At 32.3% G+C, this 18,508-nt stretch overlaps 1 protein-coding gene across 1 annotated transcript in view; it reads left to right on the top strand.

Annotated features, from left to right (window-relative positions):
- Positions 1 to 11,643, top strand: part of LOC107981821 — a 129,040-nt gene extending 117,397 nt beyond the window's left edge. Inside the window, exon 4 of the mRNA XM_031921489.2 lies at positions 11,397 to 11,643. Coding sequence (XP_031777349.1) covers positions 11,397 to 11,637 — 241 coding nt within the window. The 3' untranslated portion in view covers positions 11,638 to 11,643. The remainder of the gene's footprint in view (positions 1 to 11,396) is intronic.
- The last annotated feature ends 6,865 nt before the right edge of the window (positions 11,644 to 18,508 follow it).

The following is an 18,508-nucleotide window of genomic DNA, read 5'->3' as shown; positions in this document are numbered from 1 at the left end:
CAGTGTATACATATATTGGTTATTGTAAATATCAATGGTATTCTAATCTGGGCGACACTTTTCCGATATCCCATGTTAGCTTTTACAATTTTGCTTAATTCTATTTGTTCATTTTGCAAAATTAACGGCCGTACTATACAGTACATCAAAGGCCCTTATAACAGCAAGTAAATCCTGCAGATTGTGCAATTCTCACGGTCCTAACCCTGGTAGAAAATTGACGAGTTGAACTAGTCAGTACACTAGCACATCGCGAGTTCCAAAGACGAATTGTTTCTCACAAATTTAAAAAAAACCTCGGCAACAACTCGGGAAGCCGAATTTGCATGCGCGCGCATATAACATAACCTTTTGAGGTTATTATGATGCAGTATAATAACACCTATTCAATATAAGATAAAAATGATTTATTAATAAAGGCTTATATTTTTATTGATTATTTTTTAATTAAGTGATATCAAACATTATTTTACATGTTGGTTATGTTGGCTGGTGACTTAAGTTAAATTGGTAGCCATAGTCTTAGTAGTCGTCATCCAAGTTCATTATTACTATTCCATCTGTGTTATATAAAAGCTAGATATCTGAATTTTTGTACAGATATTTGTTAAATTATTTAGAAATTAGTCACCGTATCAGTTTTTACTTAAATGTCCTAGTTGGAATTGTCAACTCGAGGGCTATGAGAAATTTTGGATTTGGCGGGTGACATTTCTTGTTAGGCTTGTTCCAGAGGATCTAATAACTCTAGTCACTTGTATTTCTAGTTTCTAGTGTATTTTTATATGTAGAAAGTTACAATAAATTTGCCTTTTTTCTCAATGCATTAATAAGAATTTTGACTTTTAATAGTTGCAAGTGGTTTTGATTACGATGACTGATTTTCAAATTTTGTTGCTGCTGCAATAATAAATATATGTATGAATTATTAGTTACCAAAATATAGTTTGTTTTATCATAATTTATCAATTGAGAAGAAATTATTTTTTAAAGTATGATAGCAAAATCTTAATTATAATAAGAACAATGCCTGATATTTTTCAACAATTTTATTAACCAATTACTGGACCATATTCTCTGATTAAAACATCGTTCCAATCATATGATGGTAAATTCAGAGTATACGTTTCACCTCCCATCATGTTTGCGGGGAGATAGGACCGGATCCGTGCTCGGCAACAAGGGCAGATCGGTCTAAGGATACTCCGAATGCAGGGTGTACACATTCGATGACCGCAGGGCCAAAGTTTTTAAATCTGAGAGCGACCCGAGCAGACGCAGCATACTTTTTGGATAAATTTGGTGTTATACATATGACATATTTATGTGATTATTTGTGATATTAAATTATATCTGTGGCTTATAAGAAAATCGATTTAAGTTCATGTTTAAAACGTACCCTTAAAACAATTAGTATAATGTGTGCCAAGGGCGTAAAGTGGGCTTTAGACGTAGTGTGAAGTTTGCAGTTCGAATTGATATAGTTTTTGTAACGAATGTATGGATTTTCGCGTTTTTCACAACTACGAAATAGGAGTAAATTAGCTGTTTTCCTATACGGTCACTATACACTTATATATATGTAGGAAACAGCCTTTTTCAGAATATACATAACAATAAAAACTACATTGTATATACATCGTTTTTTAACGCCAAGTGAAACAATATATTGTCATTTTTTATAATAGATTTTCTTAAATTTGATCATCACTAAAGCATCTCTGGTAGAAATTCGAATATTTAAAATAAGCTGGATACTACAAAATGACTAGGAGAAATAGCCTATAACTAGCTAGTGATAAAACGCTTTTACTTCCATTTCTTGATCATTTTCTAGAATAGACCTAACCTCAAAACCATAATATTGACTTTACCTTTTGTAACTTTTTGTATTCTACACTAAATTGCAAAGAATTTTGAAAATTTCGATTAATTTTTCAGTTTTGTAACTTGTAGTAGATAAAACTCATATACAGGACACGCATCATAAATATATTCATAATTTTCTCATTTTTTAATTTTTTTTATACCAATGCATTTTATTATTCAATCAAAAATATGTTAAATAGAATCAATTTCTACTAGAGATAAAAAGTGTACTTAAATCGTTCAATGTAAGCCACACACACACACACACACACACACACACACACACACACACACACACACATATATATATATATATATATATATATATATATATATATATATATATATATATATATATCTGTAATAATATAAAGTCGTATATATATATATATATATATATATATATATATATATATATATATATATATATATATATATATATATATATATATATATATATATACACGACTTTATATTATGCACTACACTAGCTAAAAGAAATCGTGTTACGTAAGCTGTACATATTTTCTCATGCATATTCAATAAAATTATAATTATTAAAACAAATTTAACTATTAACTTCATGAAATCATGTTATTGCATTTGATAATGGATTATAATGCTATTTAAAGGTTATATAATATACTAAAATAATATTCTGCTATTATATTCAAAAAAGCTTTTCACATTTTTTCAAATGATTTTAATAATACTGCCATCGTGTTTACAAAAAATGAATGATAAAGTAACTACATTAACCAAATACAGATATTTTACTACCTATATAGGTAGTAAAATCATCATTGGTCACATTCAACTTTATCATAAGCTCGTATGCTTAGGGAAGCTAAAAGTGTAAACGTGTATTAGAAGCAATACTTGAAGACCAAAGAGTGGGAACACGGTCGTGCTCGCATACTCTTAGTAATCAAGTAAGCGCTTGTTACAGCATTGTAAAGATTTCTTCTTGATCGTGAGAAATGTTAAGTGCATAAATTATAAACTGTAAAAATTCAGATGTTTTCAAATTAAGCATTCGATTAAATTTTATTATTCGCGATTACAATGAGATGAGCATATGGAATAATTTCGAGAAAAGCCGTTAACAAACGATTCGGTCGTTTATTTAGTGTAGATACTGGATTTACCATATTCATTGTCTACATTCAACCTGACCATAATTTACAAACGAGAAACTATGGGACTCCTTAATAGCATCTTCTAACCACCACAAAGTAGGAACACGGTCGTGCTTGCATACTTGGGGCAGATAAAAGTGTAAACGTCTATTACATGCGATACTTGAAGACCAAAGAGTAGGAACACGGTCGTGCTCGCATATTCTTAGTAATCAAATAAGCGCTTGTTACAGCATTGTAAAGATTTTTTCTTGATCGTGAGAAATGTTAAGTGCATAAATAATAAACTGTAAAAATTCAGATCTTTTCAAATAAGAATTTGTCTAAATTTTATTATTCGCGATACAATGAGAAGAGCCTATGGAATAATTTCGAGAAAATCCGTTAACAAACGATTCGGTCTTTTATTTAGTGTAGATACTAGATTTACCATATTCATTGTCTACAGTCAACCTGACCATAATTTACAAACGGGAAACTATGGCACCCCTTAATAGCATCTTCAACATTTTTGTTCACCCTCTGATTGGTTGTTATTTTTTACTTGTGATTACAACCTCATTGTGAACTTGCTGAATTATTGTTTTTCTATACGTATGAATTTAAACGAATGTTAAAGAAAATATTGAAAAATGACGATAAAATCGTGCTTAACTTTTCATAAGCCGCTAGTTAACTTAAATTTTATAAAGTTACAAATTTTCATTAGCGATTAAGTTACCTTATCTGTTTACAATAATTATTATAAAATTGATATAAAGTCGTATATTTTTAATAGTCTCATAAATTTTGTGCATATTTTTCACCAGTAATAACATTTAAATGGCATGTTATATTTTATAACGATATATTTGAGTTAAGGTCATGATTATTTTTGCAATCGTAAAATTTAACTTATTCAAAAATAATATTGTTTATTCAACAAGATTTGTTTTAAATAAATTTAATTATAGTTAAATATAAGAAATTTTTACATATTTTCTAATTAACTTCTCATGAAACTGTCAAAGAGCCGTATATTATCATACTTACAAATAAATTACTGTTTTAATAGAACTGTCCCTTAACTCAATACACTTTACACAATATAACATAATTCAAATTGTTATTACGATTGTTTTTGCCTGCTCCTCTTCGACGCCTTCTTGTCCTGTTTTCTGGTTCTATATCGTAGATAAAAATCGATTATGTTAATAATGATCTAGATTTGGTACAATCTATATTATAATATAATATTAATAACTATTATGTTACTTATGCGGTTGTGTTACCTTCCCCTTACCCCTGATTTTAAAATGATTTTAAACTGATTTTATTTCTTAAAGTTACCACTAAGGTGCTGATGAATAAATACAATCCGAAAGGAGGTGGAAGACTATTTGAGCTTATATGTAATAGATGGTCTTGCAGACAGACATTGGCAAAGAAAAATACTATCGCGCCTCTGCCGATCAGGTAATATGGCAAGTCAGAGTATACATTTCACACCGGGTTTATATGCGGGACATAAGTTTTTATTAAAATAAAAAATATTTCCTTTCAATGAAATTATTCTCACTTTTATTGTATATTTTATAATCTAATAAATGTAGTCCGATATTCCGGCAGAAGATTTAAAGATCGTTAACTATGTACCAGAAATAATTATGCGGGACTACTGAATTTCGTCAATCGGACCTAGTAATTGAAAAATATTATTGATGTATATGTATATACACCATATGGTGGTAACTTCGTGTTTCTGAGATATGATAGAGTCTCTGTCTGTAATAACACTGTTCATTGTTCTACTTTTTATTATTGTTTCTCAACAATAATCCCTATGTAAAGTGTATACTGCAACCAGCGTTTGCTATGATATGAATGTGTAGAGAAAGATGTCCGGATTTATAAAAAGTTTAGAATCGCAACTCACACAATTAATATAACGCAAAAAATAGTTGAGAAATTGGAGATTTTGCAAATAATACATAAGTTAAAGGGATGCGGGAGCTAAAAACAGTGTTTTTCTATTACATATAACATATTAAACAAAGCTTGCAATGAAAAACCAAGTCTGTAGTGCCATAGTGTTAAGTTTGATGAATCGTTTTAGCGGAATTAGATGTCGATCTAAAAACATCGTAATACAAAATACGAGGCTTCTGCATTCCCTTAAACTGAAATCTAATTTCAATGTTTCCTGCTATACATTATACTTTTAATTAAATTCTTAAGATTTACAATGAATATAGTTTCATTGTTAAGCAACTAAACGAGTTGTAACCCTGGTAAAAATTGGCCGATTTAAAATGGTGAAAAAGCTAAGAACTTTAACTAACCTAAAGAACTAGGATAAAAAGCGTTACATTTTGTAACAGAAACTGACAAAGAAAACTACCAAGTTCTGAGATTGACAACCTCAGAACTTCCAAATAACTTGGATACCGTTTCTACCAGGGAAGTGCCAAAAATTATAAACTTATCATTGCAATCCGGTAAATTAAAAACATTTCATCAACATATATACTTACGTCTTGGCAATACGTTAGGAATCTCATTTACAACTTGCGGCTCATTATTAATATCATCAAGCATTTGGTCAATGTCTGCTACATGTGCATTAATAATGACATCGGCATTATCATCAGCGTTGTCCTAATAGAAATTAACTTAATATAATACTTTACGATACTAGTGGCATAAGTCGTACTTTACGGCACGGCGTGTATAAGCGCCCGAGCGTAGCGAGTGCCATGAAGATCGACTTATGACGCGTGTATCGTACGATATTTTATAGCACTGTCTAGCATAAATCAGCTGTCACGCCTATCCGTGGCATTAGCAGTCCTTTTTTGCACCGTAAGGTTACCGTAGTTAGGCGATATGCACGGTGCAATAAAGTACTACTTATGCCACGGATAGGCGTGACAGCGGATTTATGCTAGACAGTTCTATAAAATTGTTTATATATATATATATATATATATATATATATATATATATATATATATATTTATTTACTTGTGCATCAAGAGCAGCTTCGTGTTGCAGATGATCTAACCAAGCCTGATGGTTAGGCGCCAGCATATCCCAATCATCTTCACCACCAACCACAATCTATGTTATTAATAATTCGAAGAGAATATATTACTTTCTTTGAATTCATTGAAATGTCTGTTATTAATGGCCAGTTTTAGGTATTAGATGTGAGTGTACTTTTATAGCAAAACATTATCACAATATGATTTCATACATTTGACCAAATGTAGGGAATGCAGTTTACTTCGCCTCTCATTTCTAAACTGAATGATCATTATGATGCTTAAGTGCAAGAACGATCAAGTTTTATTGCAACTACAATCAACCTACGAACATCCTAATTACGATTTTGAACTTTCAACATTAAAAAAAAGAAGCGTGCGAAGCCCGCGTTGGATTAAGCTAGTTAACGTAAAGTTAAAATTTATGGAGGAAACTTGTAGATTACGCCTAAACGTAAAATAGTTATTATAGCAATGCGTGGCTTAAATCCACATTTAAGACACTTAGTGGTCAGATGCCTCACGCTGCCAGAAAGAGCTGCTTACGCAACGGCTTAGCGTGTCTTGGACGAATTTAAAGCAGGCACTACTATAAAATATGGTACGATACACATGTCTCCAATGACATTTTCGAGCACGGAAAATCGCCGTGCCAGAAGGTGTCACTTACGCTACTTGTATCGTAATAAACTATTTTTGCTGGTACCTGCTCCAGGATTCTGTTGAAGATTCTCACCCAAAAATTCAACATCTGTCCTTGCTTCATTTGCGTTTAGATTAACGTTATCATTATCGAGCGTAACCCATTGATTGTACATCGTAACTGTAAATAATGATAAGCTTAAGATATTTTTGGACCATTATGCAATATAAATATAGTTAATTACAAACTTGTATCTCTTATGCTTACAAAGATGTCGGAGTCTTAAGTTTTATGTACCTATTGGCGCTTCGCTTATTGAATAATTTTTATATTAAGTTAATAAGCATACTTGGGTCCATGAACTCAATGTTTTTATGTTTTAATTTGATAGATCGTGTGTTATTTTCTTTGTAAACGTTTGAAATTTGCAAAAAACTATTATTTATCATGTTGTGGCATTTCCTACACTCCTGATAGAGCGTCAACGAGTTTCGCCCGTTAACTTATTAAAAAGTAGTTAAAAATGTTAGCTAATATGCAATGCAGGTTTATGGCTAGTTTTTAGCTGAAAATATGTTAATTAGCCTGTTAACGTATTTGAAGTAATTTCGCTGTATAGGTAAATTATTAACCGAAACTGTAAATATTGGAACAGGTCTCGCTTATTTCCAACTGGAAACCCGTTAACGTTTCTTCCAGGGACTAGCGCGCTAAATAGAACATTCCCGCACTAGTGCTACAATGTAATTATTATCGACAAGAGCACAAAAGAATTCTTTACCCCTGAGCACATTACTGACACAAGTACCTGATGCAGCATGTCATTCCTTATATGGCCCAGATTTTGGTCAAGTAATAAATGCTGTATAAATTGTCGAATTTCGCGCAGCTCGTTAAGAAAAATTGTAAATACCTTCTTTGAGCACTAGTTGCGTAATCTACTATTGTAAAGTTATAAAATTGTGTTGGTTTGTATTCTCTAGGCGAATCATGGATACCGCACCAAAGAAAATGTTCATACACGTACCCAATTGTTTCATTTAAATATAACAAACATAAAGCAAATGAAAAACAAAAAAATCTCTTCTATTATGATTAGTCAAATTACTATGTAAGAATCTGTACTCTGCACCGACATCTCATTAATATAGATATTTATTAAAAAAAATTTAACACACTTCTTGCTAAGCTAACTCTTCTTAACGCCGAGATAAGTAGCAATAATTCAGGTACAGTATATCTGTAAAATATGGATTACAATGTAATACCAAACATATGTACTATAAAATTATAAAACGGTCAACGCTAAATTTTTATAAAAAAAGATAAAAATTGTTAAATATTATAACCAAAAACTTTTAATATCGGAAATTCAAATTACTCGTAACGATTAGACGCGCGTGTAGCGCGTTCTAAATTTTAACTATACTAATTGAGATTATAGGAATTCAAACAGAAGCAGAGATCGCTCGCGTGAATGAACAGCCAATTGGATAATGAATAGAATGCTGCATCTTTTTTTTTTTTAAATTTTGAAGTAGGATTAAAACATTAAAATTATTGTAAATCAAAGATACATTGTGGTTTTAATAATTTATATATGTTCATAGGGGTCCTGCTCTGGCGCAGCAGTCGCGTTTACTTTATAGCGCTGGGTGGTATAAATCTGCATCTATGTCACGCCTATCTGTGGCATAAATAGTCCATTAATGCACCGTGTTGATCGGTGCAAAAATGGACTGTTAAAGCCACGGATAGGCGTGACAGCGGATTTATGCTTGTCTGTACTATTATGTATCAGGGGCAGAAAGTAAAAAAACGACTATTGTGATTCTTGCTGTTCTTGCGTTGCATATATAGTGAATTTCACGATTGTCGTTATCACCTTTTTTCTACTATCGGTGCACAGTATATAATTATACTTATAATATGACTCGCCTTCCTAATCTAAAAAGTCGTTCTGCTTCCATAATGCTTAAGTCAGCTTCTACTAGTTGTTGGGGTCTTCTGGTAGTAACAGTAAGACCTCGCGAGACTCGTCCAAGGTTTTTCACTAATACCGAAGTATATACCATAGTCTTGTTTATAAAATACAAAATTTAAATAAATAACTAGATACAATACACAACAAGTACATTGTGCAACAAGGGTAGAAAAGAAGCTATAAGCTATTTTAAGCGAGATTGCTGATATTTAATAACACCTCACCCGAGTCTGAAATAACTGTTCTTCCAGCATTACACGCCGTATTTTTTCCAACGATCTCGTGAATAGCTTTTTTATGCACGAAAGTTGAACTGGCGATAGTACATTTCGAGTTAAGCACAACGAATTTGGAAGTTCTTATGTATTAAAATTTTTATTTTTTATAACAATCCTCACTTGCAAAAATAGGCCATAACGGTATAAATTAACAGCGCGAAAATAGTATATTGCATACCAAGGGCGTAAAGTGGGCTTTTTCATCCCTCTCTGGAAAAAAATCCGATCCCCCCCCCCCCCCCTAGTTGCACAATATACTATTTTACTTAGTCAAATTCAAACTTTTAAACACGCTTGGAATGCACGATTTTCTATGCGACTTTCAAGCATGAAGAAAGGCCCATTTCATGGTCATGTTAGGTAGAATTTCTTGTAATTACCTAAATAGTTCCAAATATTAGGGTGACGTCCAATTCTCTTCCCAAGATGCAGATTTGTGTTCTCGCATGTATTATTGCTACGGATAGGTTGCTCATACACGGAAATGACATTGGCCAAAAGGAGCCAAAATGTTCTTCACGTATAATAATAGTTCGTAATTTTAGATACAGTTTAGACATAATGATAACAATAGAATCTTTGATTTTTTAAAATTATAATTCTGTGGCTGACGGGCAAAATTATATTAGTCCACTTTTCGCGAAAATTGAGAGAACTGTGGATTCGATGTCTTCAAACAGACCCTTTTCATGTAAAGATGTTGGGAGTTGCTAAAAGGTTGCCCTTAAGCTAGGATACACCCAATAAATAAGTTCATAAGTCCTGTTTTCCGATTTTTCTCCCGTCAAAACGACACAAGTCTACTTCAAAATGAGTTATGTGGTGGTAGTTTCCTCTAGGACTTGGTTTTGTTGATTAAAAACAAAACATTACCTTTCAATCTGTTTCCAGACATTTCAAACGTTATTTCGGAAAAACAACCAATAATCGATCTAAATTTATTAAATCTAGGGGTAGTAAATCAATAATGGACTTGTGTCTTTTAGATTTGCACTTATGGACTTGTCTTAGGAGTACGATTTTGTAATTGTTTTAAAAACTCATTCGAGTAACGTTGTATACCTGGTGTGCTGATTGCCACGCAATAAGTCTTGCAATGCGCGTTTCGCGGGCGAAAGCCGCAGTGTGAATAAGTATAAAGTTCCCGAACAAAGACATAACCCGATTCTTTTGAGGCAGCAAATGTTTAACCCGGTCATACTGATGTATGGATATGTACACTTCATGTGTGAACTAACCTGTACCCTATCTCGCCCCATGTCGTTTGCTTTGATCTTACATATAAGTCTAAACATTGAAACCGCTTTTTCTTGAAAACACGAAAAGTGGACTTATGTCACTTTGCTTGTCAGCCACAGAATTTATTTGTAATTGAAATTGTTGCAGTTTCAAAATCACCTGATATATCGTGCAAATGTTTGCAATTTTTGGCCATCGTTAGCTTCTTCTAGCTGATCAATCATACTTGTTATGTGTGTAACGCCTTCACTGATTTTATCCGCTGGAAGATGAACTAACGCGTACGTCGTTTCCAAGATGTGTTCTTGTTGAACATCGATGTTTAAGCTATCCCATTTCTTAGCAATAGCCTATAGAATTTATGATATATATGCACACACACATATATATATATATATATATATATATATATATATATATATATATATATATATATATATATATATATCTACAAGGTGATCTTCTGGGATATCATTTTTCTGGGATCCCAGAAAGAATTTGCAATTTTTTCTGGGATCCCAGAAATAATTTGCAACTTTTCTAGGCTCTAATGATAAACTTCTAGGATCCCGGAAATAATTATAATTCATCCGAGGGTTTATAATATTTTACTTCTGGGATCATGAAAACAACTTCTAGGATCCTGGAAATAATTTATAATCAATTCTAGACTTTATAGTATTTTACTTCTAACGCTATAGAAAACTAATTACTATACGAGTACATCATCTTTTTCAAAATGTTGCAATTTAAAGAAATCTCTCTTATAGATGATATTACCAAATTTTTAATTATAGATACATATTTAGGATTTGAAACAAAAAAAATTGATGACATAAATGTTAAAAACCTTTTTAAGGATGACAGTCAGGATATCATTAAAACTATAAAAGAGTTTCTTGAAAAAGTTGATTATGACAGTACAATATCTACATTTTTTACTTTGATAAATAAAAATTTACCAGAAGTTTCTTATTTATACTCGAACGATTTCAAAGATAGTTTACATAAGTATTTAGAATTAATTGATCCTAATAATTTAGTAAATACAGTTCAAGAAACATTTCAATACTCAAGTTTTGAACGACAAACTAAGATTACAGCTAAAACATTGATTAAAAAAAATATGAAAATCGAATTAACGGGTTTGTATACCCCATTAACTTTAGAAGAAGAGAAAAAATTATCTAAAGAAGGAAATGATTTTTCTATCATGTATAGTTGTAGGAAGAAAACCTATGTAGTATTACTCGGACCAATCGCTTTAGTGAACCATGACTGTAATGCTAATTGTAGTTATACATCAAATGTTGAAGGAATCATGTATCTCAGTTCGAAAAGAAAAATACAAAAGGCGAAGAAATCACCTGTGTTTACAGTAATGATTATTTCGAAAGTAATAATTTACTTTGTGAATGTAAGACATGCAATGATGCAAAACATTTACATAAAAGACAATTAAAACCGATTCAGGTAACTATATTTTTATCTTTTTTTAACTTATTTATTTACCCTCATGGAAAAGAATATAATTTGGGACATATTGAGTGTTATTCCCACTAAGGTAAGATTTAATTATAATATGCGCATAGAAAGTTATATCAGTTTAATCTTATATTTATGATTTTACACTTATTTTAACGTACAAAATAAAAAAGGTGGCTTATAACAGTCTATCGGTATCTCTTTCTTTCATAAGTTGTTAAAAATTGATCATGTCATAAATTGACATGATAAATTACTTAAATCTTGCCGTTAAGTAATAAATAATGACTATTATAGGTATTGTTATTAAATTTTGAATTTATTCGCATTAAAATGTTTAGTTTATAAATTCATTTTCCATTTTTGTTTATCTATATATATACCTTTTATTAAATGCTACCCGTATAATAGTTTTGTAATTGTTACAAGTCCTTTTTTATAGATAAAGTTAAATGTATCATATACCATGCCAATGCAAACAGTCGGTTTATCCTCAAAGCTTTCAATTGATTCAATATTTGAATATCAATTACTATACAGTATTATAAAAAAACTTTGCCTGCAAAGTCGTTTCAAAAAATTTGCACCCAAATAATGAAAAGCCGGATCCAAGTTTACATATGCAGATTTTTTATCAAGCAAATTAATTAACTTAATTTGAAACCATTTTATTAATTCATATGTTTTTTAGATGTACACACTAAATTTAGACAATGCAGATTTAACAGTTTCAAATTATAGACATTTCAGGTTAGAAATGCCACAAAAAAAGCTCAAAAAATGAATTAAAAGTTTTTAAAATATCTATTTCTGTACATATTAATACACTAACTGCCACAGCCTTAAAATTCCATACAAAAATCATATATATTTTATGTCTAATATAATAGGTTTATTTATTTTTATTAGATTTTGAAAGATGAATATAATTGTTCTTGTGAAATAAAATACAAATTGTATATACTTAGTGTGAAAGAAGATTTTTATCATAATGATCGCACTGTTAAAATAGACTATTAAATAGAAAAGAACTCTATTTATATTAATTATGTAAATTTTTATTTATTTATTGTTATATTTTTTAGTAATTGATAGTCAAATCTTGATTGATTATACTATGCACATACGACTATAAGAAATGTTCTATAACATATAAAACAATTTCACGCGCTATATCATTATGCTCAAGAGCATATATTATTAATATACACTCTTGAGACTCCGGCAGAAAGAGATGACTGTGGCATGATATTTACTTGTGTTTACTAGTCAGTCAACTTTATGTATCTTACTTTAATAATTAGTTCTAAAATATTTGATTTTTCAATTTGTAAAATGATAAAAGAATTCATTTTTTCTAGTATCAAAATCTATCAACATCAAACATTATTGCCAGAAAACTAATTGAGTTCAAAACATTGACAGAAAAAATGTTACCGTCAGAATTTCATGGAAAATGCCAACGAAAGACTAATAATAATTTTGAAAAAGGGTTAGCTTATGACAATGAATTTTATAGAATATTTATTGAATTTTTAAAAATTAATAGAATAATCTCAGAAACGACTGAAGAACCCAAACTGCAAGTTGATCAAATTAAAAGCATAGTACTTGGAATTTACAAAAACTGGCATATTTCAAGCTATAAAGCAGTGGAAAAATTTGTAACAAAGTATTTTGAAATCATCAAGGAAGATATCAAAGGTAAGCATTTAGAATAATTAGAATAGTCAAGTTAAAAAGCAAAAAATTAAAACCGTTACGCAAATGTTTTACAATTTCCTTATTTATTTTACTTGAGAACTCTGCTTAAATCAGCATACAAAAAATGATATATTATTACATTATTAATATATCAAAGTAAATAACTTAGATTAATTTATATTTCTTCAAAATAATTATTCCAAAATTTCATTTGTTACCTTTTGATTGGAAATAAACTTTCTGTGAAACCATTAAAATAATTTCATCAAACTTGAATAGTTACCTGTAAAATAATATTTTCCACAAAGTAAGGATTTCTTAAAATTGATAATTATTGTCCATAAATGTAGCAATAAATATACTTATCTGAAGAGCTTTTGTTCCAATATATGAAATTCTACAAATATTATTTTCTTTTTAAAGAGTTATCAACTCAAGCCATTGACTCACTCTAATCATATTATCATATTAAATATTTAGAATATACACAAATTTTATTTTCAATGATATACTGTGTATGTATATACGTCTTTATCAATGTTGTTTTTGTTACACTAACAGCTGTTTGAAATCCTGTCTATACAATAAGATCCCTTCCATTGTTCTGATTAGCTGAATCCTTAAACACGGAGTTAATCTAAGATAATCAGCCAATTATATTTATGCTACTAACTTCACGTACCACAACAAAACAAGGAAACAGAACACAGAACAACGGAACAGAAACCATTGTAGACAGGCTCCTGCACCTTGTTCGAAAATTTCGTCGATCACTATTTCGTTAAAATTAGCTATAATACCTAAGAATAAGACTATTTGTCTTGAGAATATTATTGCAATATCCGTTATTGTAAGCCCTAAAAAGACAATTATTTTAATATGATTTTTCTATAAAGTTCTGCACGCACGTAAATGAACACGACAGATCAAGTAAAGACATATAAAGGAAGAGCGACAAACACGTGTGAAAAAGAGGCGCTTGTTCCACCAAAATCCTCGCAGTACTTGTCATTTTTTGTACGTGAATTGGATCATATATTTATTTATATATACAAAAGAAACATCGCGCTATTACCAACGCAATAGTTACGAACACTATACTGATTTTAATGGAATCATCTACGTTCCCAATTCAATGCAAAAGGCAAATAGTTAAAAAACGAATTATTACTGACTCTGGATCGCCAAACACTACATCCTATTTTGCTAATCGAGACCCAGTGAACAAAAATATCACTTAGTACCGGGCATGATTTTTAGAAATAATTCATAATTCGTATTCTCGAATAAAGTAGGTATAATTGACGGTATAGTACGCTTTTGCAGAGCGAACTTACACCTCATATCTACTAGGCCTGAAGTTCGGCATTGTGCCGTCCAAACTGCACAATCCCTAGGCACTTGTCCTCTGTCTTTGTGTACCAATGAACAAAAATATCACTTAGTACCTCCAAACTGCATAATCTCTTGGCAGTTGTCATCTGTCCTTGTGTATCAATCGTCTCATAGGGCCTAAAGGAGCACTTTACGCACTCGCAACGAACACTACTGATTTTGATGGGATCATCGACATTACTACTTTGATGCGAAAGACAGATAGTTTAAAATTTAATTAGTTCCGACTCTGATCACCATACACTGTTCTATTTTGCTAATTGAGACTCAGTGAACAAAAATATGACTTAGTAACTGGCATGATTTTTGTATATAAATTTTTTCGAATAAAGTAGGAGAGATGGACTTGTAAAATTCTTTGGCAGATCTAACTTACACCTCACATCTACTGGGTCTCAGGTTTGGTATGGAGCCCTCTAAACTGCATAATCTCTTGGCAATTGTCATCTGTCCTTGTGTATCAATCGTCTAATAAAGCCTAAAGTCTCAATTTAAGCACTCGCAACGAACACTACTGATTCTGATGAAATCATCAAAATTCCTACTTTTATACAGAAGACAGATGGTTTAAAATATAATTAGCTTCGACTCTGATCACCATACACTGTTCTATTTTGCTAATCGAGACCCAATGAACAAAAATATCAGTTAGTACCGGGCATGATTATTATAAACAATTCATTACTCGTATGTTTAAATAAAGTAGGTATATTGCGGTAGAGTACGCTTTGGAAGAGGTTACTCGCCCCTCGCATCAACTGGGCCTGAATTTCATCATTGTGCCCTCCAAACTGCATAATCTCTTGGCAGTTGTCATCTGTCCTTGTGTATCAATCGTCTAATAGGGCCTAAAGGAGCACTTTACGCACTCGCAACGAACACTACTGATTCTGATGAAATCATCAAAATTCCTACTCTTATACAGAAGACAGATGGTTTAAAATATAATTACCTTCGACTCTGATCACCATACACTGTTCTATTTGCTAATCGAGACCCAATGAACAAAAATATCCCTTAGTACCGGCATGATTATTATAAACAATTCATTACTCGTATGTTTAAATAAAGTAGGTATATTGCGGTAGAGTACGCTTTGGAAGAGGTTACTCGCCCCTCGCATCAACTGGGCCTGAATTTCATCATTGTGCCCTCCAAACTGCATAATCTCTTGGCAGTTGTCATCTGTCCTTGTGTATCAATCGTCTAATAGGGCCTAAAGGAGCACTTTACGCACTCCGCAACGAACACTACTGATTCTGATGAAATCATCAAAATTCCTACTTTATACAGAAGACAGATGGTTTAAAATATAATTAGCTTCGACTCTGATCACCATACACTGTTCTATTTTGCTAATCGAGACCCCATGAACAAAAATATCACTTAGTACCGGGCATGATTTTCATAAACAATTCATTAATCGTATGTTTAAATAAAGTAGGTCGTATATTGACGGTAGAGTACGCTTTGGAAGAGGTTACTCGCCCTCGCATCAACTGGGCCTGATTTCATCATTGTGCCCTCCAAACTGCATAATCTCTTGGCAGTTGTCATCTGTCCTGGTGTATCAATCGTCTAATAGGCCTAAAGCGCAGTTTACGCACTCGCAACGAACACTACTGATTCTGATGAATCATCAAATTCCTACTTATACAGAAGACAGATGTTTTAAAATATAATTAGTTCGACTCTATCACCATACACTGTTTATTTTGCTAATCGAGTCCAATGAACAAAAATATCACTTAGTACGGCATGATTTTCATAACAATTCATTATCGTATTTAAAGTAGTAGGTATAATTGACGGTAAGTAGCTTTGTAGAGGTTACTCGCCTCGCATCGCTGGGCCTCAATTTTATCATTGTACCCTCCAAACTGCATAATCTCTTGGCAGTTGTCATCTGTCCTTGTGTATCAATCGTCTAATAGGGCCTAAAGGCGCACTTTACGCACTCGCAACGAACACTACTGATTTTGATGAAATCATCAAAATTCCTACTTTTATACAGAACACAGATGGTTTAAAATATAATTAGCTTCGACTCTGATCACCATACACTGTTCTATTTTGCTAATCGAGACCCAATGAACAAAAATATCACTTAGTACCGGGCATGATTATTGTAAACAATTCATTACTCGTATGTTTAAATAAAGTAGGTATATTGCGGTAGAGTACGCTTTGGAAGAGGTTACTCGCCCCTCGCATCAACTGGGCCTGAATTCATCATTGTGCCCTCCAAACTGCATAATCTCTTGGCAGTTGTCATCTGTCCTTGTGTATCAATCGTCTAATAGGGCCTAAAGGAGCACTTTACGCACTCGCAACGAACACTACTGATTCTGATGAAATCATCAAAATTCCTACTTTTATACAGAAGACAGATGGTTTAAAATATAATTAGCTTCGACTCTGATCACCATACACTGTTCGATTTTGCTAATCGAGACCCAATGAACAAAAATATCCCTTAGTACCGGGCATGATTATTATAAACAATTCATTACTCGTATGTTTAAATAAAGTAGGTATATTGCGGTAGAGTACGCTTTGGAAGAGGTTACTCGCCCCTCGCATCAACTGGGCCTGAATTTCATCATTGTGCCCTCCAAACTGCATAATCTCTTGGCAGTTGTCATCTGTCCTTGTGTATCAATCGTCTAATAGGGCCTAAAGGAGCACTTTACGCACTCGCAACGAACACTACTGATTCTGATGAAATCATCAAAATTCCTACTTTTATACAGAAGACAGATGGTTTTAAAATATAATTAGCTTCGACTCTGATCACCATACACTGTTCTATTTTGCTAATCGAGACCCCATGAACAAAAATATCACTTAGTACCGGGCATGATTTCATAAACAATTCATTAATCGTATGTTTAAATAAAGTAGGTCGTATATTGACGGTAGAGTACGCTTTGGAAGAGGTTACTCGCCCCTCGCATCAACTGGGCCTGAATTTCATCATTGTGCCCTCCAAACTGCATAATCTCTTGCAGTTGTCATCTGTCCTGGTGTATCAATCGTCTAATAGGGCCTAAAGGCGCAGTTTACGCACTCGCAACGAACACTACTGATTCTGATGAAATCATCAAAATTCCTACTCTATACAGAAGACAGATGTTTTAAAATATAATTAGCTTCGACTCTCATCACCATACACTGTTTATTTTGCTAATCGAGTCCCAATGAACAAAAATATCACTTAGTACCGGGCATGATTTTCATAAACAATTCATTAATCGTATGTTTAAATGTAGTAGGTATAATTGACGGTAGAGTACGCCTTTGTTAGAGGTTACTCGCCCCTCGCATCGGCTGGGCCTCAATTTTTATCATTGTACCCTCCAAACTGCATAATCTCTTGGCAGTTGTCATCTGTCCTTGTGTATCAATCGTCTAATAGGGCCTAAAGGCGCACTTTACGCACTCGCAACGAACACTACTGATTTTGATGAAATCATCAAAATTCCTACTTTTATACAGAACACAGATGGTTTAAAATATAATTAGCTTCGACTCTGATCACCATACACTGTTCTATTTTGCTAATCGAGACCCAATGAACAAAAATATCAGTTTAGTACGGGCATGATTATTATAAACAATTCATTACTCGTATGTTTAAATAAAGTAGGTATATATGGCGGTAGAGTACGCTTTGGGAAGAGGTTACTCGCCCCTCGCATCGACTGGGCCTGAATTTCATCATTGTGCCCTCCAACTGCATAATCTCT

Source organism: Nasonia vitripennis (assembly GCF_009193385.2).
Source record: "Nasonia vitripennis strain AsymCx chromosome 1 unlocalized genomic scaffold, Nvit_psr_1.1 chr1_random0012, whole genome shotgun sequence".
NCBI classification, from domain to species: Eukaryota; Metazoa; Arthropoda; class Insecta; order Hymenoptera; family Pteromalidae; genus Nasonia; species Nasonia vitripennis.
Note: the sequence above shows the minus strand (reverse complement) of the source record. Positions and strands in the feature narration are given on the sequence as shown.